The sequence below is a fragment of the Sebastes umbrosus genome, chromosome 10 (assembly GCF_015220745.1).
Source record: "Sebastes umbrosus isolate fSebUmb1 chromosome 10, fSebUmb1.pri, whole genome shotgun sequence".
In the NCBI taxonomy this organism is placed as follows: Eukaryota; Metazoa; Chordata; class Actinopteri; order Perciformes; family Sebastidae; genus Sebastes; species Sebastes umbrosus.
Window position 1 is genome coordinate 9,745,933 of NC_051278.1, and position 24,605 is coordinate 9,770,537.

The following is a 24,605-nucleotide window of genomic DNA, read 5'->3' on the forward strand; positions in this document are numbered from 1 at the left end:
TACAACTCTTACAATCCATTGCACAAACATGTTTGGACTGGTATATATCCCACCCACCCCCCCCCCCCCACCCATGACAATACCCGGAGGGCACTCAGAAAAAAAATAAATATATATATATATATATATATATATAAAGTGTACAAGAATGAATATAAATACATAGATAAGTAAATAAAAATAAATAATAATAATAATAATAAATAAACATAAATCATGATAGAAACCCAGAAACCTGCAGGACCGCTCCAACTCTCACTTCTTTTAAAACAAAGCTTAAAACTTTCCTGTTTGCGGGTGCCTTTTATTCTGACACTGCACTATAACTTCTACTCTTTTGAGTTTTATGCAATTTTAGTTTCTATCCTAGCTTTTATTTTTAGCTTGTTTTTATTTTCTAATTTTTAATGTTTTAATGTTTTTATGTTTTTATAACTGTTTTAATTATTTCTTAATGTTCTTTTGCATTTTGTCGCAATGTTCTTGAATGTTTCTGTAAAGCACTTTGAATTGCCCTGTTGTTGAAATGTGCTATACAAATAAAGCTGCCTTGCCTTGCCTTGCCTTGATAAATTGATAGAGGTCTAGGACGTTACACCCTGTCATTTAGGGCACTTTTCCTTTGAAATGTTCCTGGTCAAATATCCATATACATATATATACACATACATATACATACACATACATATATGTACATACATATACGTACATACATATACACATACATACACACACATACATCAAACTTTAATCAGCCACAAAGTTATCTGAGTCTAAAGAGTCAACGTGACTAAGAAAAGGTTGCCAGATCAATGAAAACTTCTCGGCTGACCCTTTAATAGTATACCTAATTTTCTCCAACTTAATAAAATATAATATTTTTATCTTTTTATTGTGTGTTTTTTTTAAATGATTATTTCATGTTGGTTTTGTTTCATCTTTGTTGTCCTTTTAAATTTTATGTTTGGCTTAGCTCTTTGTTTATGTTTTCGCTATGTTCTTCTGTATGTAAATGTTTTTTAATGTTTTCTGCTGTTACTATGTATACTATCATTTTGAAATAATAATAAAAGAAATATATATATATATATAAAAAAAAAAAGTTCAAACCTTCCCTCTGTTTTAAAGGGACTATTTGTAACTTTCAGAAATGCTTCTTAACAGCGACACCTGTGACCGTGAAATCAACGAAAGTCAGCGTCGGGCTCGCGCTTGCTCGCTCTAAATATACCTGTACGAGCATCACTCAAAACAGTGAGGCGACACAAGTCAGCTAAAACCACAATATCACTCTATATTTCAGCTGCTTGGCAGTAATGTTAGCTGACCAGACAAAGGTCTCTCCATGAACATGATTTAGATCTGATCCTAGTGTTGGCTTTTCCTGCCTAAGTGCAGGCTGAGGCAGCGGGGCTCTCCAGCGTGTCTCTCTGCTCTCTCCGCCCGCAGCCGGAGAGAGCAGAGGAGACACCGGCACCCGGTCAGTAACGAGAAGACAACGTAAATCTCTGTAGAGCTCCATCACTTCACAAGACACGGAAAACCTCTGTTGGTCTGGAGGAGCTGCAGCAGTTATTTCTGCACAAATGTCCCCTGTACATTCACTAGATATTCTCAGAGCTAAACTAACTCTTCTGCAGTGTGTAGTGAACGCGCGTTCACGTCTAGAGGTGGAGCGAGCTGAGCTGTCTGAGTGAAGGCGAGCAGGCAGAGGAGGAGGGTACAGCGGCTACACGCGAACGCGCATATGCGAGTGCGCATGTGTGACGACCCGCTACATTTATGCGCGTACAAAGTTACAAATAGTCCCTTTAATTTTTATAGAAAAAAATACATGTGAATATTTTTGCTATTTACCTGATTGAACTGTTGTCCATCATGTGTTGAAGCAAAATGTTACAACTTGTACTGTAAACAAAGTATGATGAAACTTGTACCAGTGTTTTAACGTTTCCTGGAAACTGTTAAACTTTGAAATGTTTGACTCTACAGTACATTGTTGAAACTACGGATGCACCGATACCGATATCAAATACCGGGCCGATACCGATTTTAATAGCTGGATCAGATATCGGCGACAATGGGGCCAATCTATTAAATTCAATTATATACTATAAATACTGGAATTTTAATTCCTGTTAAGTTTTGACCAATTTGTTGCATTAAAAATGTTATATGTTAAATACAATTTTAATTCCTGTTAATTTTGAAGATTTTTTTACCAAGTTGCTGGTGTATGATTTATTATTATAATAATAAATAACATTTCAATACATTTTTATATATGTATTTATCTGCTACATTTTTGTTTTACAAAGTTAATAAAGCAATGTTTAAGTCAAGCCTGATCCAGTGACTTCCACGCAGTGAGGCATACAGCTTATAAATTAATCAGTGGTATCGGATCAGTACTCGGTATCGGCCGATACTCAAAGCCCAGGTATCGGTATCGGCATTGGGACTGAAAAAGTTGGGTTGGTGCATCCCTAGTTGAATCGTCCTGCCTGAATACAACATTAGTTTTGGTCTGTGTGACCAATTCATTTGACAGTTTTTATCTGCTCTCACCAGGGTAAACAGCTTCATCTAGTGGGCTTTCTAAATCACTACACCTGGTGTAAAATAACTTCAAATAAATAGTTTTCATCATTGACCTTGACCAACTTCAGCATGAACAGTCAGTCAGTGATCATCAATTGGTTAAAGTCCTTGCCAAACTTCCGTAAATGTTTGTCCTAAGGACACAATACTGCACACACGGACTCCCCTTTACAGACATGCCCAATTTATGATAATCACATGCAGTTTGGGGCAAGTCATAGTCAAGTCAGCACACCGACACACGCTGATTTGATTTAACGCCACTAATCTTTTTAACGCATTAACGCAACTTAAATGAGCCTCGGCCGCTATTTGATCTTTCGGAGGTTGTAGCGGGCTCAGTTTTAAAGCTAGAGTGAAGATACTGGCTTCAATCTGAAACTAGAAAAAAACTAAAGAATCCATTGGTACCAACCATGTCATACTAGCACAGGAGGATAAATAATGCTCCAAACTAAATTTTGGCGAGGAAAAAACTGTCATGGCCATTTTCAAAGGGGTCCCTTGACCTCCATCCTCAAGATAATGTGAATGAAAATGGGTTCTATGGGTACCCACGAGTCTCCCCTTTACAGACAAGCCCACTTTATGATCATCACATGCAGTTTGGGGCAAGTCATAGTCAAGTCAGCACACTGACACACTGACAGCTGTTGTTGCCTCTTGGGCTGCAGTTTGACATGTTATGATTTTAGCACATTGTTTTATGCTAAATGCAGTACCTGTGAGGGTTTCTGGACTATATTTGTCATTGTTTTGTGTGGTTAATTGGTTTCCAATAATAAATATATACATATATTTGCATAAAGCAGTATATTTGACAACTCCCATGTTGATAAGAGTATTAAGTACTTTAACTATGGACATTCATGAGATAAACCTCCAGTACATCCCTATTTTCGGCTATTTTAAACCTTTTCTGTGTTTGTTCTGTTGCCCAATATTGAAGTTCTGATATTATTGTGTTCTTATCTCACAGGGATTGCTCCGGGCACAACTCTCAAGACCTGCATCCCCGTGTAAAATGGTGTATTGGCTTTCCAGGAGAAACCTGTGCACAGTGGCTGTTACCAGCTTGACTTCATGTTGCAGTGTTGCAATGGGTACCAATCGGTCTGCAGACTTCCTGCAGGACAATTTGTTACTCATTATGACAGAGCAAGCTGCCTTTCATGTCTCTGGTAAACAGAGCTCCCCCCTCCCATATCCCTACTTCTGTATTTTGGACTTTATTAATCAGTTACATTGTTCAGACCAGTCCGACCAGCAGCAGACCAGTTAGAGAGGTTTAATACTGCAGCACAACGTTTAGAAAATGAGCATCAGACCTCCTCTTGTGAATGTCGATCTTTGGATTGAAGAGAACAAAGATGATTTCCTGCCACCAGTGTGCAACAAGCTCATGTGAGTATAATTTTAGTTTCGATATGAGTCACATTGTTACAAAAATTCACCTTGTTTAAACCTAGGGCTGACCTGAATGCTTCGAAGCTTCGACAGTTGCCCTGGTATTCGACTTCCAAATCACTATTCGAATGCTTCAGGTTTAAATATCTTTTATATACAAGTATGTAATCATATTGTATAAATCCCAAAACAACAACACAAGACGTGAGAGATGGCAGCTGCTGCAGCGCTACCTCCGCCTCAACTCGTTGAGAAAACAAATAGCAAGAGTCGGGTATGGAAGTACTTTGAGTTCGAGGCGGATTCACATGAGTCATAATAGATTCGCAAAAAACAGTATGCGGTGCAGTAACGGTGCAGTCGTACTTTTCTTTCCAAAGGAGGAAATACTTCCAATTTAAAGCACCTCAAAGACATCCAGACAATAGTTTGTTTTAAATACTTGATGCCACTGTTCTGTTTTGCAATGTTAATATACGTTTCTTTTTATTTATTATTTAAAGGCTACATGCCTCTGTTTTTTGTAATGCTCAAATGTTTTAATAAAAAGGAGTGCGTGTTGAATTACATGGGATTTATTGTTTTTTTTATACCGTTGTATTGAATTGGTATCGAGAATCATGTAAATTCACTGGTATTGATATCGACAGCTAGATTTCTGGTACCGTGACATCCCTAGTTGTGATCATACACATCATATTTGTGTAATTACATCGGCGTCTTCTTTACAAAATGTGATAAAAAAACAGTGATTTTATTCACAACTTTAAAACTCTGATCAGATTGAAAATCTCTTCAAATCACAATCAAGTGTTCAGTGTACAAGTGCACAGTTCTGATGCATAGACAAATTAATAACTAACTAACTTGAGGATGTGTAGTGAGTCTTTAATTCTTTTCTCTCAGGCACTTTTCCCAATTGAATATCATGTTTGTTGGAGGTCCTAATACCAGGAAAGATTATCACATCGAGGAAGGGGAGGAGGTAAGATTTTTACTTCCACCAGAGATTATTTAATGCAGACTTGAAAACGCAAATCACTGAGTGTAACTTTTTCTCAGCGATTGCACATCAGTTCTTGATTTAATTGCTTTACATTCACAGTTAACTCCACTTCACAATTAATCAGAATTTATTGCCAAGTACGTTTTCATGTACAAGGAATTTGCTTTGGTGTATTGGTGCATAACATAAACATAATAAGAGAAAATTTACTTAAAAAAAAAAAATAGTACAAAAAACAAGAAACATAAATATAGGATAGAAGAAAATTACACTAAAAATAAAAAATATGTACAATATATCTGAATTAAAATGAAAGTTGTATACAAGAAAATTACAATAAAATAAAAATAAAAAACTATAAAATATGTACAATATAGCTGAATTAAAACGAAAGCTGTATAGAAGAAAATTACAATGAAAATATGAAAAAAATACTATAAAATATGTACAATATATCTGAATTAAAACAAAAGCTGTATAGAAGAAAATTACAATGAAAATATGAAAAAATACTACAAAAATATGTACAATATATCTGAATTGAAATGAAAGAGCTGAAGTGGCAGCTTTGTGCAGAAGTGTGCAAATTTGTCTAGATAATGTGCAAATGTTCACAGAATATAAAGTACGCAATGTACATAGATAAAATCAGTTCCCCACATACTGACCTTCAACTGCCACTAGACTCTCGCCCACAGACAAGGGCAAACTCCACCACACTGTTGTTGTTGTTGGCATCCTTTGCTGTTTGGCTTTTTTTTTTTTTTTAAGTTTACCGAGTCAAAGTCAAGGTTATATAGTTTAGAATTTTTAATTGGTTTTTATTTTGTTGTACTTTTGAGTTTTCAATTTAATTTTAGTTTGGTTTTAGTTTGTTTGAGTGTGTTTGCTAGTTCAGTTTCAATTTTTAAGAAAGGTTTAGTTTTAGATTTACAGTAGTTTTAGTTTGTTTTTGTTATAGGGTCAGGTATAATGTCTCAAAAGTATGTTACATGTGCTACATATACATACAAAATATAGAACTGTTTAATCTTCACGCTACTTAACCCACAATGCATCGTGACGACTGACAGTTCGGTCAGAGATTCAGGTGTGTTATGCGTATAGCAGCTAATTTTCCCCTAAAATTTCCCCTTTAAACAGCTGTTCTACATGGTGAAGGGGGACATGTGTCTGAAGGTGATAGAAAATGGCAACCACAAGGATGTGCACATCAAGGAGGGGGAGGTAAACGCTCTAATATGCTTCTATATACTGTTTTTTTCTTCTTTTGCATAGTTTTAAATTCTATAATAAGTCAATTATAATCATATATGAAGTCCACATTAAAGCAGTACAATTCACTCTGTCACTGCACCTGTCAATGGATTTTCTTCTAATGAAAATAAACTGGTCACATTTACAGTGCTCTAGTGGGAGTTTGTCTGTAAAAATGTGTGCGATGAACTTTGTCTCATTCACGCTGTTTTGCTCTAACAATCTGTATTCACGTCTTTCTGGTTTGTAGATGTTCCTGCTGCCGGCTCGGATCCCCCACTCCCCCCAGAGACAGGCCAACACCGTGGGACTGGTGGTGGAGAGGAGACGGCTGCTGACTGAGACCGACTGCCTGAGGTTAACTATTATATCTCAGCAGGAGAAATGCATCAAATCAGTGGAGGAAAACTGTACACTAAACTATGATGTGCAATCCAAAGACTCCCTTTTTTATATTTCAGAAGTGCACTGTGTCCAAATAAACCATACGATTCAGTGAGAAAGTAACAAACAGACAGACAGATATATGTAAGAGCAGTATTAACAGTAGTGTGTTGGTGCCTTCAGGTACTACGTAGACAACACCACTGATCCGCTGTTTGAGAAATGGTTTTACTGTCAGGATCTTGGAATCCAACTGGTGCCAATAATCACAGAGTAAGACATCTTTCCGTCTTCATTGTTATCTACACTCTTACAAACAGTTTCCAACAGATCACGTTATTTGTTTTAATACAGTTTGTTAGTTGATTTTTCCCTGCAGGTTCATGGCATCAGAGCAGGCCAAAACAGGAAGGCCTGATCCAAGTGAGTTGTTCTGAAATGTCTTGTGATTCCTGTTAAAATGTCTTGTGTCTAACCTAAAGTCTAATCCCTGTAAATGTTCAACTGGTGTCATCCTGGTTGTTGTTTTAATGAGCAGATGAAGTCTTCAGAGTACCTCCGTTCCAGATGAACACCATGAACGTGATGTCACCTTTCTCCTTCAAAGACTGGCTGGACAAACAGAGGCCATCCCTGGCCAGCGGCAAACCCGTCGACGTGTTCGGAGCTCAGTTTGAGACAGAGGTACCTTTAATCATGTTATCAGATGTGTTTCCAAAAAGGTTTTACTGTTTCAATTTCTTGATTGGCTCAGATTTTTAATCTTATTTATTTGATCAGATAGTTGCTGTTTCAAAGGATTTAACGTAGCCTACGCACTGTCTCTAGATAAAAAATGATCCATTCACTTAGCAAAATCTGTCCAACTACATGTATATCCCATAAACATCTATGACAGGGTGTTACGTACTGTGAGGAAGTACAATTAGTTGTTTTTTGCTGAACTACAGCAGGTTTGTTTCTGGCATGGATGATATTTTGTGGCAACGTTTCTGTTCACAGTATATGTATAAGTATACACTTTACATGAAAGATCAAAGATGAATGTTCTGTTTACAGTACACAAATACGTTTACTGTGTACTACGGTCTTGTACAGTAAACTTTGATCTACTGCTGAAATGGGAATCTAAAAAGCTCAGTGCAATACACATTCAGCTTGAGAGAATGGAGATTCTGGTATAATAAAGTAAGTAGTCAATGTCAACAAAGAAGTCGAACAAAACAGAAATTTGTATTATAAGAAACATTTCCAGGGTTAACTGCCGTGGTGAAAAAACATCTAAACATTTTGACCATTACGGCTCACACAATGACAAACAACTTTTCATTTTGGTGGAAATCGAGTGAGCCCAATGTGAGTAAGAGTCATAAGAGTGACTATTCTGATCATTGGTTTCACTTCCTCCACAATTATCTCCTCATCTGCAGTAGACAGACAACTAGAATTCTGGTCTTAATCATATCTAACAACCAAAATCCTTTCAAATGGAGGTCCCTGAAGGGAAATCTTATCAGATGTGGGTCCGTGACCTAATGTGTATCAATTCAGGGGTCCTTGACTCGAAAAAGGTTGAGAACCAGTGGTTTAGAAAATGTTACGACTCAAAAAATAAACCAAAGCGATTGAGAAAAACTGTAATACTTGAAAAACTTTGGCTTTTTTTGTTGAATTTAAAAAAAGAGGAACAGTGACTAAGTTTGGATGTTCAGTATTGCATTATAGATGAGTTGTCATTGAGACTTCTGTACAGGAGCAGATGTGATGTGCTGCAGATTGATGAGGAAGAGATGCAGTAACGCTCCGTCTTGTGACCCTGACAGGTGATGGTGTTTGGACCTGGGCGGACAGAGACCTCAGTGTGGCCAAGTGAAGTGTGGATTTGGCAACTGGTAGGTTCACTAAATGTGCTCTTCCTTCTGTAGCTTCATATGTCCACCCAGTCTCTCAGTGCTGCTGTCATAGATGCTGCTGTCCCTAAGTACGATGCATCCGTGTCTGACCCTCTGTGTGTCTTTTTCTTGTCTCTCAGGAGGGATCCTCAAGAGTAACTATGGGGGAGCAGGAGTCCAGTCTTTCTGCAGGAGACAGTTTACTCATTCCTGAACAGAGCCAGTGAGTCAATATTAACTCTTCCAGTCAGTGTACAAATGAATGGGTAAAAGTGTTGCAATTTCACCTCCTGAATATTCAGATGTTGTAGTTGTAGAGATTTGGCAGTTATTACCTCAAAAAAAAAAATCTAATATGGTTTCTTCTTCTGTAGGTACCAGTGGCAGAGAGATGAGGGGACTGTTGCCCTGTTGGTGGCCCAAAACCCTGAGCGGAAGAGACCCTGACCATCACATGCCAAGTCAAACACACATTAAATATGTAGTATTCTGTATACGTGGGGAGGAAAACTCAATACAGGTGTGGTAATGAAAAGTACAAGCTGTACGTATAATAAATCAAAAGCACTAATTTAAGTTACAAGCTTCTGCTTTGTGTTAATGAAAGTGAACATTGACCCATTTCAGTATTGATAAGCTGTTGAAATTAAAACTGTAAATTGCACTTATGAGAGAAATCAAATAAATAAGAGATAGAATTGTGATTATCTTAACGCACAGTGTTTGACTTCCACTTCCCTATTACTGCATTTCTTCAGTGTTTTTTCCTCTACTGCAGTGGGTAGGCATTAGATTAATTCACCCCATTTTACAGAGGAACCGTTTTCAATTGCCTCATAAACTGATACGATATGTTTATTTCCTCTGGAAGTAAAAAACAAAGTAGAGAAGAAAATCCCTGTTGCTATTATCAACCTCCAAAAAAAATATCCACAAACACAGTCACAGTAATAATGTAACAACCCTATTGGCATGAAAGGACGTTAAACACAAGTTTCAGCAAGCTTTACGAACAGTCACCACGTTGTCAATAGATATTCATGTGTTGCATGCCAAGGGACTTTTACAAAGAAACACAGAACTTAGACGTATTTTCCACTGAATATAAAACTGTCTTCCAGTAATGGGTGCAGCTATTGACTAAACATAAAGATATGCTTGTCGTATATACAACTGCAAAAAACACAAAGTGCGGGCGGGAGGGGAGGTGCATGGGTCTAACAAACACAAGCTTTCATCCAATCAGCTGTTCGTTCGTGTCCCGTGTTCACAACGTTCAATTTCATTTTCACTTCACAAACGTAGTAGTTTTAAGTCCAACCATGTAGTATTTTCCTAAACCTATAGTAAGTGGTTTTGTTTCCTAAACCTAAAGTGATGCCAAGGGGCATGACGCCAAGGAGCGGTATGTGATGAGTTGGGATGAGAACGTTTGCGTGTTGAGTGGTATTTATCTTCATATCTAACTCTTAGCAAGAACGCAAATCAAGTTATTTCCCAAAATGCCACACTATTCCTTTAAATCTGTCATACAGTCAGTTACATTAGGCTACCAAACCAGTTTTCCTAACATGCAATAGTTCTGTCTCATTTGTTATGTCTGTGTGGGAAAAAAACACTCTCAGATTGAACTGAAAAAGTTGTTAGATTTAATGACAGAGCATCATGCACCAACTTCTTAAAGGGATAGTTTGGGTATTTTGAAATGGGGTTTTATGAGGAAATTATCCATAGCCAGGTTATTACCTACAGTAGATGACGGCATGTCGGCATGCCCCCAGCTTGGAGAAGCAGACAGGAGTTACCGCACGGAAGCAAAGCAATGTACTGCTGCTGACAAGGCCGGCAGCAAAACGTATTTTAGCCACCTAAAAGAAAGGCCCACCTAAAACAATCGTTATCAGTTTAAGTGTATGCTATATTTAGAATATTTTCACCGGTTTACCTTGCTGTGAGACAGCTATACAGTCTATGTCTCCGACAGGGAACTGAAGCAGTTATAAATGCTCTCGCCAAAGCAACCAGACTCCATTGCAAAAGACAGTAATTTTACTTGGCAGAACACAGGGGTCGCTGGTCTCACCAAAGTCACACAATAACACAAACAAACTAACCGATCGAGGCAGTGGTAGACCAGCAACCGCCCTGTTCTGCGAGGTAAAATTACAGGTTTTTTCAATGGAGTCTGGTTGATTTGGCGAGAGCATAGATGAATACAGTGGCTTCAGTTCATCGTCGGAAAGGGCTGTCTGATGACAAGTTAAAGCAGTGAAAATATTCTAAATATAGCGTACACTTAAACTGATATTGATTTTTCAAGTTGGGCCTTTCTTTTAGGTGGCTAAAATATGTTTTGCTGCCGGCTCGTCCACAGCAGTAGGCTATATTGCTTTGCTTCCAAGCGGCAACTCCTGTCTGCTTCTCCAAACTGGGGGCGTGCTGACCGTCATCTACTGTAGGTAATACACTGACTATGGAGAAGTACCTCATACAACCCCACTTCAAAACACATGAACTGACATCAAAATGTCAAACACTCACAATAACATGGTGTTGTTCCTAAAACAATGTCCATATATTCTTTGTCGTTGCATTTGGAAGCACAGTTTTCCAGATTCAGTTCAGTTGTGCAGTCTGATCCTCAAAGTGTTCCTGATCACATGCTGCTCAGCTATAAAAGCTGCCACAGTCCAGGGCAGCGCATACTCCAGAGTCACCAGTCCTCCCAGGTTGTACCTATATCCTGAGTAGTCCCAGGGACAGGCCCCCAGCAGCCTCAGCCCCGCCCCCCAGCTGAACTCCCAGAGGTAGATGAACGCGGTGTAGGCCGTCAGACGCACCGGCAGCGGGAGACGCTGAGCCATCAGCCGGGCTCCCAGGATCTCCATGAGGTAGATGGCGGTGGCGTACATAGGCAGCGCCCACAGGCTGCTGTGACCTTCCAGCCTCCTGTCCTGGGTGCTGCACCAGTCCCACACAGCGGTGAAGGCCACCTCACAGAGGCAGCCGTGCAGTGCGTACACGTAGAGACGAGCTGCAGCAGAGAGAGGACCGCTCCCATGAGGTGCTGCTGGGGCTTCATCTTCAACTACAGTCCCTGTCACAAAGAAACTGTCATTACTGTCATTATTTCCTAAAATGTTGAACTTCTCCTTTAAGTTAAAACACACAGACTACTACAAGAAATGCACAACTGTCTCGGTAACAGTTGTTGCCCATTCAGTACATTATTGACCATATTAATCTGACATCATGTTACTGAAAAGTTATACATGAAAAAAAGATGTTTGTTTCTCAGCTGATCATAATCAAATCATAGCTTTATTTTACGGTTGTGTTTACATCACTGATGTAATGAAAAAAGGTTTATACTAACATTAATGACATATATTTACAGCAGTTGTTGCCTATTGTTAGTGTCTGTATTAAACAAAACCTGTCAGTTCTTTGGGGAGTGATAGCAGCTTGCCATCCTGTGTTTTGAATTTTAACGGTGGGACCACAGGTTTGTTTACATAGGGATCATGAGTTGTTCCTTTCACTTCTGTTTTTGACCATGAATGTGAAGCATGGCGATCAAAATCGGTGTACAAGTAAGAAAACCAGGAATTAAGTAGATCAATTACTGCAACAATTTGCATTAATGGGATGTATTTTGTTATAGAAAAGTTACCCCTTAAGTTACCTATGCTTATTGAGAGTTGTACTATTGACACTGTTAATCGTGAAATTCTCCAGTCTAAACAATTACTCTTTAATTTTTCTTTTCATTGCTTTTAAATGGGTGGAATCATAGCTATTAAACCACTCTCTTTATAGAGAAAAACAGTGTTCCCTGTGAATCTAGCATTTTGCTTTTTTTAACAAGATCTTTAAAAAAAAAGGATATTGACAGCTAATATTATTTCTCGGAAGAACTCATCTTTTATTCTAGATCTTCTTCACCCCATTATAATACCTCCAATGTGTATACAGTACTGTGTCGTCCCTCCGCTACAGGACACACACAGCATAGTGTACATACAGGCTCTAATCTGGATTAACAGGCTAATAGCCCAGTTTAGCAAATTAAAGGCTTAGAGAATCTTCAACCGGTTTTCACTTTTCACTACAACAAAGTGCCATTTACCATTTACCAAATGAACTTGGTGATCGTCCCTGTCATTAAATTATTTCTCATCAGAATAAAGTCAGCAATGGTCTCACAATAGCATTGAATCCAACTCCATCACTTGGCAAACCTCAACTGAGATGAGGACACAATGACAACAAACACCATATAATGCCTCAAAGTGTGGCCTTCTACAGTTACTAAACACCATAAATAGTAATAATTCTCACCTTGGTCATTACTACCTTGCGTTCTCCTCGCATTTAGCGTTCTCGCCTCCATCCCTGGTCAGCATATGGGTCTCTGTGGTGTGGTAATCCCTCTGCTTCCCTGTGTGTCTCTCTCTGTGTGTGTGTGTGGATCTTGAGCTAAACATTAAGCGGCTCCGTGTTATCAGATTGATGCCTCTGTCACAGGCTGAGGTCATGAACCTGGGTAGAGACCAAGGAAGCAAACCTGCACCACCTGAAGAACTAATGTCTGTGTGCAGTATTGATCTCACAGTGGCATACAATAGCATTCAGTAGTGCGCAAATGTGTCGATGTGTGTTTTCGGAGGGCAAATTTGGAGGTTATCAGTGAACCACAGTAGCTGGGTGTGTCAGGGAAGCAGCCCACAATAGACATACAGAACTGACTGTTAAACTGTCATTCTTTGCATCCACATTTTCTTTAATTTTTCAAAATTATTTTACAACAATAATTTTAAAATGTTGGTTCCCAACCTAACAGTGGTTGTGATATATTTTGGATGGCCATATTTCAGTTAAAATAATATTTGTACCACTTTAATAATTTATTTGTATTAGGGCTGTCAATGTATTAAAATATTGAATTGCATGATTGTCAATAGTTAATCGCACATTTATCTGTTCAAAATGTCTCTTAGAGGGAGATTTGTCAAGTATTTAATACTCTTAGAAACATGGGAGTTTGCAAATATAATGCTTTATGCAAATGTATATATATATGTATTATTGTAGATCAATTACCAACACAAAACAATGACAAATATTGTCCAGAAACCCTCACAGGTACTGCATTTAGCATAAAAAATATGCTCAAATCATAACATGGCAAACTGCAGCCCAACAGGCAACAACAGCTGTCAGTGTGTCAGTGTGCTGACTTGACTATGACTTGCCCCAAACTGCATGTGATTATCATAAAGTGGGCATGTCTGTAAGGGGAGACTCGTGGGTACCCAGTGAACCCATTTTCATTCACATATCTTGAGGTCAGAGGTCAAGGGACCCCTTTGAAAATGTCCATGACAGTTTTCCTTGCCAAAATTTTGCGTAAGTTTGGAGCGTTATTTACCCTCCTTCCCGACAAGCTAGTATGATATGGTTGGTACCAATGGATTCCTTTAGTTGTTATCGAGTTATTATCACGTTAACTTTGACAGCCTTAATTTATATATAATATTTTAGATTGACCTTGGATCCTATATTTGCTTGTCCTGTGGAAAATGTAATATTTTCTGGCTTTTAAATTTCTTTTGATCATTAAAACACTAAAATTGTAGACTAAACTGATTCAAAATGGTTATTTATGAATTTACAAATAACAGAAGTGAGTGATATGTTCAAGCTGCAAATTTACTGTAGGTCTGCATGTTGAGATATGTACCTTTGTGCAGGTAGAGCCTACATTTCAATGCATTTGGTCATAATTCAGTCAGGTTTGCGTGATTTAATGAGAAGATAAAATAAATGCAATATTTGATTCATATTTAACAATAATTATTATATAATAATATTATAAATGTGCTTCAGATTGATTGTTAGCCTCTGTAAATAGTGTCTGTTCATTTCAGTTATTTACTGTAAGCAGTTGAACAGCTGAATGCGCAGTAAAGAGATTTATGATACCTTATAAAGATTATTATTAGTCATTTATCTGCAATTATAAAAATGAGTAACTAGAATGAACTCACTAAGCACCAACAGCAAGACTACACACGTATAAACACATGCACTACCAGCAATACAATACAACCATAAAGTGTCCCTGAGAGCAGATGCCAGTCCTAACATGGTGCCACCGCTGCGTCCTGTGTGTTTGTTTTGTGTGTACTCTAATAAAACAGTTCGATGAATGGCGGACCTTTAGATCAGAGTCCAGTGATTCTAGCAAACACACTTTTTAGGGCTGGGAAGGGGGGCTGCACCGCTGCATGGTCAACGACCATAAAGTTATCAGGCTTACAAAGGTCGGACTCTTCACACAGTGGTGAGCCGACTCTGTGTGTGTTGCATTGTCACCAAAGAAAATTTGGTTAGGGAAATTAGCGTTCTCTCCCTTAGAGAGCACAGAGAGCCTTCACTTGTTGCTCTCTTCAAGTCACTTGTAAGCAATGTTGAGTTGGTCTGGCATGGTAAATTGAACGGACCTAAATTAGGTTGAAATGAATTGACATGAGAGAAGAAGAGAAGAAATGAGATGCGATGAGAAGAGATGAGATGAGAGGTGATGAGACAATGCAATCCGGGTTGTGTTTAGTAAACTGATAATCAGACTGAACCATATTTTTGAAAATGATGTCAGTTATAGATTAGGGCTGCCAAAGTTACTGCAAGAATAACACCTTAATGCAAATTTGTTTTAATGCCGCTAATTTCTTTATCGCATTAACGCAATTGATCTTTCCATGGTTGTAATGCGATCAGTTTTAAAGCTGGTGTGAAGATACTGGCATCATATGAAACTAGGAAACCTAAGGAATCCATTGGTATCAGCCGTGTCATACTAGCGTGTCGCGAAGGAGGCTAAATAACGCTCCAAACTTACTACATAATAATAAATACGCTAAATTTTGGCGAGGAAAAACTGGCATGGCCATTTTCAAAGAGGTCCCTTGACCTCTGACCTCAAGATATGTGAATGAAAATGGGTTCTATGGGTACCCACGAGTCTCCCCTTTACAGACATGCCCACTTTATGATAATCACATTCAATTAATTTGCAATTAATCACGATGAAATATTTTAATCGGTTGACAGCCCTATTATCTAATATAATCTTCATCTCAAGGTAACGTTACGGACATTAACGTTACGATGATAATGAAGAGAGTCTCGGGGATTTTACAAAATGGCAACCTGAACTGTTGAAGCACAAATCTTCTTTCACAGACTGGCTTACTTTACCTGATGAAGACATGGATTAGTTTTGTTCTCTTTACAGAACGGAACATAACGAGGTAAACTGACAACAAGTGATAGTTAGTAAGTAATATATAATGACTTTATTACAGGATTCAATTTTGGGGTTAGCTAACTAATTAGCTCTTCTCCTTGTCTAACATGTGTTGCCCATGTTTACTTTACACTGGGTTGTCATGGAAACAGCTGCTTAGCGGTCAAAACTTATGGTAATATTAAAGACTTTGTTATAACCTTACATTTGAGCCAAGTTAGCAAACATTAAAACAATGTTTGCTGGTTATAACGTAGCTGTCTGTTTGGCTAACTAACTGTTTGGCTTAATATTTTGCTAAGGTTAATTATTAAATTACACAATAATTAAATTAATTATGTAAATTTCATCTGCCAAAAAACTGGAATTGTTAAAAGTGAATAATATCTCAATCTTTGTTAGACACAAGAACAACTTAAAGTGGCAGTACGCAGTATATTCTTGGCATCATTGGGCAAAAATTCCATAATAACCTTTCAGCATATTGTAATTCAAGAGATAACTAGACTTCTGCTACTCATCATGGCTCTGTTTTCAGGCTTTAAAAAAGGCGGCGTCACAAACTTCTCATTTTACAGCTAAACCGTGCACTACAAGATGATTCTGAAAACATTTGAGGAGAGAAATAGGCATTAACGTGACATAATATTGATTCATATTTGATCAGCGCTGCCTAGTTTGACCGTTTGGTCGGAGTTCGCGAGTGATTGACAGCCGGCTCTCATAGACGGCAGCTGGACAGCAGACCTCAGATCAGCTCTTACTGCTTGTTTTCAACCGGTCTGTGAAATCTTGCAGATGCCGTTAGGAGCACGGAGTACACCAGAGGCACATGATTTTTTTCAGGTTACCTGTTTCATGTACTACTGTCACAATATGACTGTTATATAAAAATAGCTTTTTTTAATCATATTTGCTCCAATCTTGCCCACTTCAGCTTTAATGCCCCGGAAAAGCCATCAGCGCCCAGCAGCAAGGCTGCTCTTCCACCATTTTGGACCAGTAAAACGTCCACCTAAAAAGTGCCGTACAAAAGTAAAACAAAATGATTTCTATTCTGTTGTCATATTCTACCGAAATGGTATCCGTTGAACAATAAAATATGTAACTAATAAATTGCTTTTATACTCTTTGCATTGATGTTACATTGGGCGACACAAGAACAACTTAATACCCCGGAAAAGCCAGCATTGTTTACAGCGAGAAGGACAAGGCCAAGGGTACTTTTTAGAAGTTTTAGTTGACCCATATGTAAAAAAAAAAAAATCTCTCATCTACTCTATACTGACTGTGGAAAGTGATGTCAGCCTCCCCTTTGGTCCTGTTGGTAAAGCAGTTATGTGCCACACAGGCTATTCTCAACCCATGGGCCGGGGCCCACTGGTGGGCCTTAGAGCACCACCTAGTGGGCTGCAGAGGTACTGACAAATGGTTAGATTAACCTCTTCAAAATCCAGCGGCCGCTATTCTGTTTTTCAGAGGTTGTAGCAGGCGGGTCTTAAAGCTATAGGAAGGATACTGGAATGATATGAAACTAAAAATCCTAAGGAATCCATTGGTCCCAACCACACCATGCTAGCTTTTCGGGAAGGAGGTTAAATAACATTTCAAAGTTACGCTAAATTTTGTCAAGGAAAAACTGGCATGGCACTTTTCATCAAAGCGTGTGGTGAGGAATTATGATCCTTAATAGTTTGGATTCATAATGGCAGGCAGTGATGGGTGAGGGTAAACTGAGTATTTATGTGGGTCATTACACCTGACAGTGGCATAACACATATTTATAGCCTGGTTTGTCATTTATTTGGGAAGGGTGGTCCTCGGAATTATTTTAAAAATACAGACATGGGTCTCAAGTTACAAAAGGTTGAGAACCCCTGGTCTACACAGCTGACAACCAGTTGCTGCCCCTTGGTGGCGATTGTAAACAATACCCAGAGGAAGGTTATTCCACGAGTTATGACTGAAGGCATCTATTGTTTTATATCTATGCTTTCAACATTTGTGCTGTAGTATGATAGTGAAAACTCTCAGCGGATGTCTGATGTGTCTTTTACCACTTTCATACCATTGACCAGGGTTGGACCAGGGTTAACCTACACTGGTCCAACCCTCCTTTTGTCAATTCAAACCAAGCCAGTCAACCCAGGTTGAACCCTGGTCAGGACAATTCAGATACTGCCTGGGTCAGACCTGGGAGCAATGCATACCAATTAGCTCAGGTGTTAGAAATGGGAAGAGGGGGTTACACCTCTGGAGGATTACAGAGAGAGGAGATGATAGTGACATCATCAATTTGAGCAAAAACATAAAATGTCACAGAATGATGCATGTGTTTGGGATACATTGTGTTATCTAATATGATAATATAGGTTACATTTACAAAAGGATTAGACACTTCTGAAGACTGAAATGTATATTTCACTCACTGCACCATCCCAGCAAAGATTGGCTTCATATAGTAAACCTATTAAAGTTTTTCAGCTGGACATGTGGCATCTGTTGGATAATGTAACAGTTTGTCCAAACATAATAAAATATTAAAGCTGCAAGCAGCGATGAACGGGCCCTCGCCCCTACTTGCGCGTCGGGGATGCTGGCGGGACGCCGACCGACGCGGCCGGGCACCGTGAAGCCGAAACTCTGACGAGCGCCACGACGCCTGCTGCAAGGCTCTACGACAAGCGGTTCACGAGTTAGAAGGGGGGCGTGGCTAATGTGTAGGGGGCGGGCATAACCTTCACCAATGAAACAGGCACTCTCTGCTGAGCGATATGACACCTCCCGCAAGACTCTACGACAAACGGTTCATGAGTTATGAAAGGGGGCGGGGCTAACGTCTTGGGGCGGGGCTATGAGTATAATTTTTCATATACATGTCATCAGTACTGGACCACCATCATACCTGAGAGATTTGGGGCAGATCGGACTATGTACAGTTGAGTTACAATAACTGCCTGTTTCATGGCGAATAGCTCAAAATGGCCGCCACGCTACGGTCCGGTCGTTAAGTGAACACTCATCATTTTAATAACTTTTCATCTTCAAGGTCTTAAGATGGTCCTGACCAAATTTCAAGTCGATCAGATCAAATCTGTAGGAGGAGTTCGTTAAAGTACGCGGCCTATAAAACGCTAAAAATGACATGAAATCCAATATGGCCGACTTCTGGGTGGGCGGAGCTAATGAAATCCAATGAGGAATATGTTTCAAATGATGAGTGGGATATGCATACCAAATTTCATGAATATCGGATCAACTTTAGATTTCGACGCGTTAGGGGGCGCTATAGAGCCCGCTGGCGACGCCCGTTCCCAATCACTACAGAACATTGCAATTTTCGCCACTCCCGACGCATGTTCCAATTTTGGTGAGTTTTGGGGATGGCTAAGGTCGTCAAAAATGCGTTCTTGCAGCAGAAAAATAATAATACCGACAAAAACAATAGGTTCCTTGCACTTCGTGCCAGGACACCTTTGGGTCCTGGCACTTTCGTGCTCGGGCCCTAATAATATTTCATTTAGTTTGCTAATTGCTTGATAATGTAATGTTACTTTATAACAGAGAGCACAGGTGACAGATGGATCTTTTAGCAGGTTTATTTTGAAATATAAAAAGTTAAAAAAAAGGTAACGTTACAAATAGAAGATGTGTAAACATGCTTTAAAAACAGATTCACTTTTTTTCCCTGCAAGACATGTTTTACTTTGAAAATATCAAGACTGTTTCCTCTTCTCGCAGGTTCTTATTATGACGTCACATCCTTTCTAGTTCAAGCTTAGCTCCACAATCAGCGGAAAGTACCTTTGTGCACGGAGGAGAGACGCTCGGAGGACATGCAAACTGCTCACATATATATATTATCTCGCCATAAGTTGAAATGTAGTTATATTATGGCATTGCTCGTGTTATTACTAGCAGCATGTTTCTGCTCGGTAACCCTGCTGAGTGCTGACATGTTTCCGTGTGACAAACCAGCAATCATTTCACTCCTATTCACTCTGGCTGTCGTGTTGTCGCACCTTCATATTAACGTAAACATATAAATGTTTGTGTATAATTAGTGCAACAGCGTTAAAAAGTAGACGAGACAAACATTATGCATGTGTATGTTTAAAAACAGTACTGCGGTGTGGGTACAGTGAGCTCCAGTGGCGCAATCGGTTAGCGCGCGGTACTTATATGACAGTACACTGTAGAGCAATGCCGAGGTTGTGAGTTCGAGCCTCACCTGGAGCAGTCTTTTGAAATACTCAATGTGTTTTACTGCATTGTATATCACAAATACTAGAAATCCTACTCAGAACGGAGTTGTTGTGGAGTGTCATATAAATTAATAGGTTGATAGGGACGATGCAATTTAGCATAGATCCAGTACAGGCAGGGAATGAAATTAGCACCTGCCACCTGCCAAATACAGGGTTGGCTGTGGTAGGTACAAATGTCAGGTCACCTGCCACCATGGCAGACAGGTTTTCCTTATATGAAGAAATATTATATAAATATTTTAAAAGCAATTCTAAAGCCTAAATTAAATGTAGTTATGGATTAAGGGTACATGATATATTCCAAAATTCTACGGTCTGGTACCACTGACTCAATGTTTACAATTTTAAAGAGTTCTACCTAGATTTTTTTCAGAAGTGACAGACAAAAAAACTGAGTGGCCGGTAGAAATGTTCAGTGACCTGCTACAGTGGCAGGTGAAGAAAAAGGTTAATTTCAGACCCTGAATACAGGGCATGAAACTGATGTGCTTCAGATATGCAATATGGAAACACAATAAAATACACATACAGCAATACGCTAATACACATACACCAATACACCTTGGTAATATACAGTAAAATTAGCTAAAAATGGATACAGCTCTGTTTAGCTTTTAGCCAGCACTTAACCTTTGTTGTAAATTACTTTATATCTGGAATTAATTTGATTTCAGTTGGTAATGTGGTCCAGACTTGACAGCCCTTTATGGAGAAAGCTGATTGTCCAAATGTAGTTCTACGATGTGGTATTTTATATCACAATATGTTATTCGTCAATATTTTCATATTTAAAACCCACATTTTGTTTTTTTCTTTACCAAAAGAGCCATATTATATGTAATTTGCATTCATATTTTGTGACAAACCTGACAACAAAAACATTGTATATTAGTAATGTAAGATATGGCTCATAGTATTCTTTACAGTAAAAACTCTTAGATGTATTTCAGCTGTACTGAAAACAGGGGGCAGTATCTCTCCATCGCTGAAAAGATCCAGTGTTTGAAAGTTTGGTGAAAAGACATGTCACTCATGTACTTACAGTATAGGTTATATGCTTGTAGGAGCTATTTATTTGTTGTTTTACTAATAATAAGTAATATTGTTTGATTTATTATTCTAGATGTTTACTATATTTAGACTTTTGATAGTGTTTTATTTTGCCTATTTTCTTGTTTAGTAGCCTATATTTATTTTTTTGCATAATTAGTATTTTGTTTTCTTATGGTTATGAATTGGGTAACACTGTGGGCACCCGTGTTTATATGTAGGCAGGTAGGACCAGCATGCACCTGGGTGGGCTTATGCTTTTTTTTTAACAGAACAAGAGAGGCAGCAACATCCATGTTTTCTTTGTGCTTCGTTTGCTTGCCTGCCTTTTGGAAAAAATAAATCATCAGAAACATATACATTTTGCATGGACCATGGACTCTTTTGCCTGCGCAATCCACATATCCATGGTGCCTCAGTGGCCCGTTGATTTAAGTTTGATTTTGATTTTTCCAACAAATGACCACTACAATGCTGACTTCATATTTAATCACATAATAATAATTTACAAATAGATAAATGGATATTAAATCCCACATCTTGCATGATGTGTGATGTGATATTCATTCATAAATAATTAAAGATGGATATCAAAACTCATAACATGCCCAAAAATAATCTTTGAAGAAGACAGCGAGTTATAGATATTCAAATCAAGATCAATGTATTGTAAATTTGACATAGTCGAAGTTCAGTCACTCCATGCCTGCTTATTTTCTGGCTTCAAACTGTTTCCAGGAGACTAAATTTTACCCTTGGGCCAATTTATTAAGTTACAAAAACTATAGATTAGAGTCAAATTCGTGTTATGGTATATTTTATTCATCATTATTTTCATATTTGAAACCCACTTTTTTACCAAAAGAACATTATATGTCATTTATATTAATATTTTGTGACAAACCTGAAAACAAAAACATGTATAGTAGTAACATGGCATGTAAGATATGACTCATAGTATTCTTAAACAAACTCTTAGATGTATTTCAGCTTTACTGAAAACAGGGGGCAGTATCTCTCCATCTTTGCAAAGATCCAGTGTTTCAAAGTGTGGTGAAAAGACACGTCACTCATGTACTTACAATATAGGTTTTATGCTGAGTTCATATTGACATCATATAATAATCAGTTACAAATAGTTTAAAATGGATATTACATTTTTGGATATCAAATCCCACATCTTGCATGATGCCTAAAAATAATATTTGAAGAACATAATTCTTCAAGTCATACATATTCAAATCCAGATATTTGTATGTTTCCATGTCTGCTTCTTTTCGGTCTTCAAACTGTTTCCAGGAGACTCAATTTATTTTTCAGTTTAAAAACTATAGCGCAAGGTCAAATTCATCTTACATAACTTGGTTTAAACCATTCTCATGATAATGATTAGATCATGAGTCAGTGTGAGAGAAAATAATGTTCAATAAATCAGTGACTTGACACATTATTTTGCTGTTCCACCACTAGGGGTCGTTGTTGTCCACAGTTTGGACATGCTGGTCTTTTTTTTTTATTTCCTGAGGCAGATGTGGCTGCTTGAATATGACTGGTTGTGTCTGCTGTTTGAATGAAAACAGTTGGTCCGGCTTTTGCTCTTCCCATTTTTGCTCTCTATGTATTCAGTGTGTGTGTGTGCTCTCATCTCTTACACATGCAGTTACATTTTTACACAAGCCGACTTCATTATCTAGCGGGAACTGCCGCAAGACCTGCACATATGGATGTCTGGGTGATTTCTTTTATGTGTGTATATGAAAATGTGCCTTTTGGAGCATCTGGTTGCTCCCGCATATATAAAAGTTAAATATGCAGAAGTCATTTTTCATCTTGCCGTGCTGCCCATTGAAATACTTTGGAGCGACGGAGGAGGGGAGTTGTGGGGATATGAATGGTATTATTTATGCATGAATGGAAAGATGGATATCATTTGATGCAAACCTCAATTCATAACACACACACACAGTCTCAACGCCAAGGTGGATGCGTCAGATGCATGTCATTGACTGTCATAAGCTCAAGAACAGGGCTAATGTAGAAAACATGGTCTGCTTGGAGACTTGAACTTGCTCCATTATGATCACTTGAGGCCAGCTGCAATGTGCATGAGATCACCCTTTTGCAAAAAAAGTCTGCATTTGTGCGTGTGAATGTTGGTTTGGGTGCAAAGAGTACTCCAATACCCACTGAAGTAAGGAGTATTTATAGTTTACTTAATATGAAAAGCTCCCACTCGAGATACTACTATGTCTCATCTGATCTAACAAACACACTTTGTTATTACTGTCCCTATCATCGCCGTACCATACTTGTTGTTTGTCCAAACATTTGCTGGAGTCTTTTCATTCTGTCAATGTTGTCTTTTCTCCCCCTCCTCCTCTACCTCCTCCTCCTCCCATAGCAGATTCCTCCCTCTTCACATCATTTGGCTCCCAGCGTGCTCACAAGATGTACTGTATTTATTGGCCTTCATTTTAGAATAAATCTGAAAGTGCAGTCACAGTAAAATGCTGAGTGAAGTATGAACTATATCAGCCATGACAGCATTAGATGTGATTAGATGAGAGGAATTGTGATGTGGAAAAAATTAGGAAAAACAGAGTGCTAACGCTAAATTCTAAGTAATTTTATATTAAACCTCTCAGTTAGTAAACAGAAGTATTAGCACTGAGCCTACTGTGACTTAGAAAATGCAAACATTTTAGCAATTGGGGCCTACTGTCTCTCAAAATAGTGGATGTTAAAATGTTAGCATGGATCCTACTGTCTCCTAAGGCCATGACACGCCAGGCCGACGTCGGCAGCTTTTTGGCAGATTCAGCATGTTGAACCCGCGGCAGAGCCCGTCAGTGAGAGAAATCACTCTGATTGGCTGTTCAGCTTAAACGAATCAGTGCACGGGAAGAGAAACGGAAGTGAGGAAAGCAATCAAACGAATGAACCTAAGTGGTGAGTGAGAGCAGTGTGAAAATAGTGGTCAAACGCCTCTTTGTTTCATGTACGTATCATAACAACGGCTTGTATATCCGCAGTCCTCGGTCTTCCAGTTTCCCTTTTTGAATGATGAATACAGACTACCGCTGCCTGCTGGTGTGGAGAGTTATTTCATCTCACGCAGGTGCAGAACGTATGTGAAGGTTGGCGGTTGGCTGTAGTCTTTTATGGTGTGCTTTCTTCACCGCCAGTTCTTTGAGGTCGGTTTGGTGTTTTTGGGACTTTATAACATATGCCACAGTGTTCACATGGAGTCTATTGTCTGTCAGTGTGGTGTTTTCAAAATGTCAGCTATCTCTCAAAGCATATGCTGAAGTGTTAGCATGGAGTCTACTGTCCTTCAAAACAGTGTATGTTAAAGTGAATGGAGTTAACTGTATCACAACATAGCACATGCTTAAGTGTTATCATGGAGCCTTGACTCAATTTAGTGT

General features: G+C 38.7%; 2 protein-coding genes and 1 non-coding gene across 4 annotated transcripts; 2 read left to right on the forward strand and 1 right to left on the reverse strand.

Annotated features, from left to right (window-relative positions):
* Positions 1–3,838: 3,838 nt before the first annotated feature.
* Positions 3,839–9,260, forward strand: haao (3-hydroxyanthranilate 3,4-dioxygenase). The gene is made up of 10 exons (XM_037783449.1): positions 3,839–4,005; positions 4,915–4,993; positions 6,158–6,241; positions 6,522–6,628; positions 6,839–6,928; positions 7,035–7,078; positions 7,194–7,339; positions 8,479–8,547; positions 8,688–8,770; positions 8,922–9,260. Exons 1-10 carry the CDS (start codon positions 3,917–3,919, stop codon positions 8,992–8,994), a joined length of 864 nt encoding a protein of 287 aa, XP_037639377.1. The 5' UTR covers positions 3,839–3,916; the 3' UTR covers positions 8,995–9,260.
* Positions 9,261–10,966: 1,706 nt separating this feature from the next.
* On the reverse strand, positions 10,967–13,723 carry LOC119495252 (transmembrane protein 229B-like). Of its 2 annotated transcripts, none has more exons than XM_037781541.1 (2): positions 12,889–13,723; positions 10,967–11,644 (listed from the first exon to the last, which is right to left on the reverse strand). In XM_037781541.1, exons 1-2 carry the CDS (start codon positions 12,938–12,940, stop codon positions 11,169–11,171), a joined length of 528 nt encoding a protein of 175 aa, XP_037637469.1. In that variant the 5' UTR covers positions 12,941–13,723; the 3' UTR covers positions 10,967–11,168. The 2 variants fall into 2 exon arrangements, 1 of the variants encoding a protein (XP_037637469.1); XR_005208414.1 differs by having other exon boundaries at positions 11,502–11,658.
* Positions 13,724–20,004: 6,281 nt separating this feature from the next.
* On the forward strand, positions 20,005–20,098 carry trnai-uau. The gene is made up of 2 exons: positions 20,005–20,042; positions 20,063–20,098. It is a non-coding gene; the product is annotated as a tRNA-Ile (tRNA).
* Positions 20,099–24,605: the final 4,507 nt, after the last annotated feature.

Excerpts from the sequence above, each read along its gene's own strand:
- LOC119495252 (XM_037781541.1), bottom strand. The coding sequence starts at position 12,940 with ATGGAGGCGAGAACGCTAAATGCGAGGAGAACGCAAGGTAGTAATGAC. Across the intron at positions 11,645-12,888 it reads GCAAGGTAGTAATGACCAAG|GGACTGTAGTTGAAGATGAA; the intron begins GTGAGAATTATT and ends TCTTTGTGACAG.
- haao (XM_037783449.1), top strand. The coding sequence starts at position 3,917 with ATGAGCATCAGACCTCCTCTTGTGAATGTCGATCTTTGGATTGAAGAG. Across the intron at positions 4,006-4,914 it reads CCAGTGTGCAACAAGCTCAT|GCACTTTTCCCAATTGAATA; the intron begins GTGAGTATAATT and ends CTTTTCTCTCAG. Across the intron at positions 8,771-8,921 it reads CTCATTCCTGAACAGAGCCA|GTACCAGTGGCAGAGAGATG; the intron begins GTGAGTCAATAT and ends CTTCTTCTGTAG.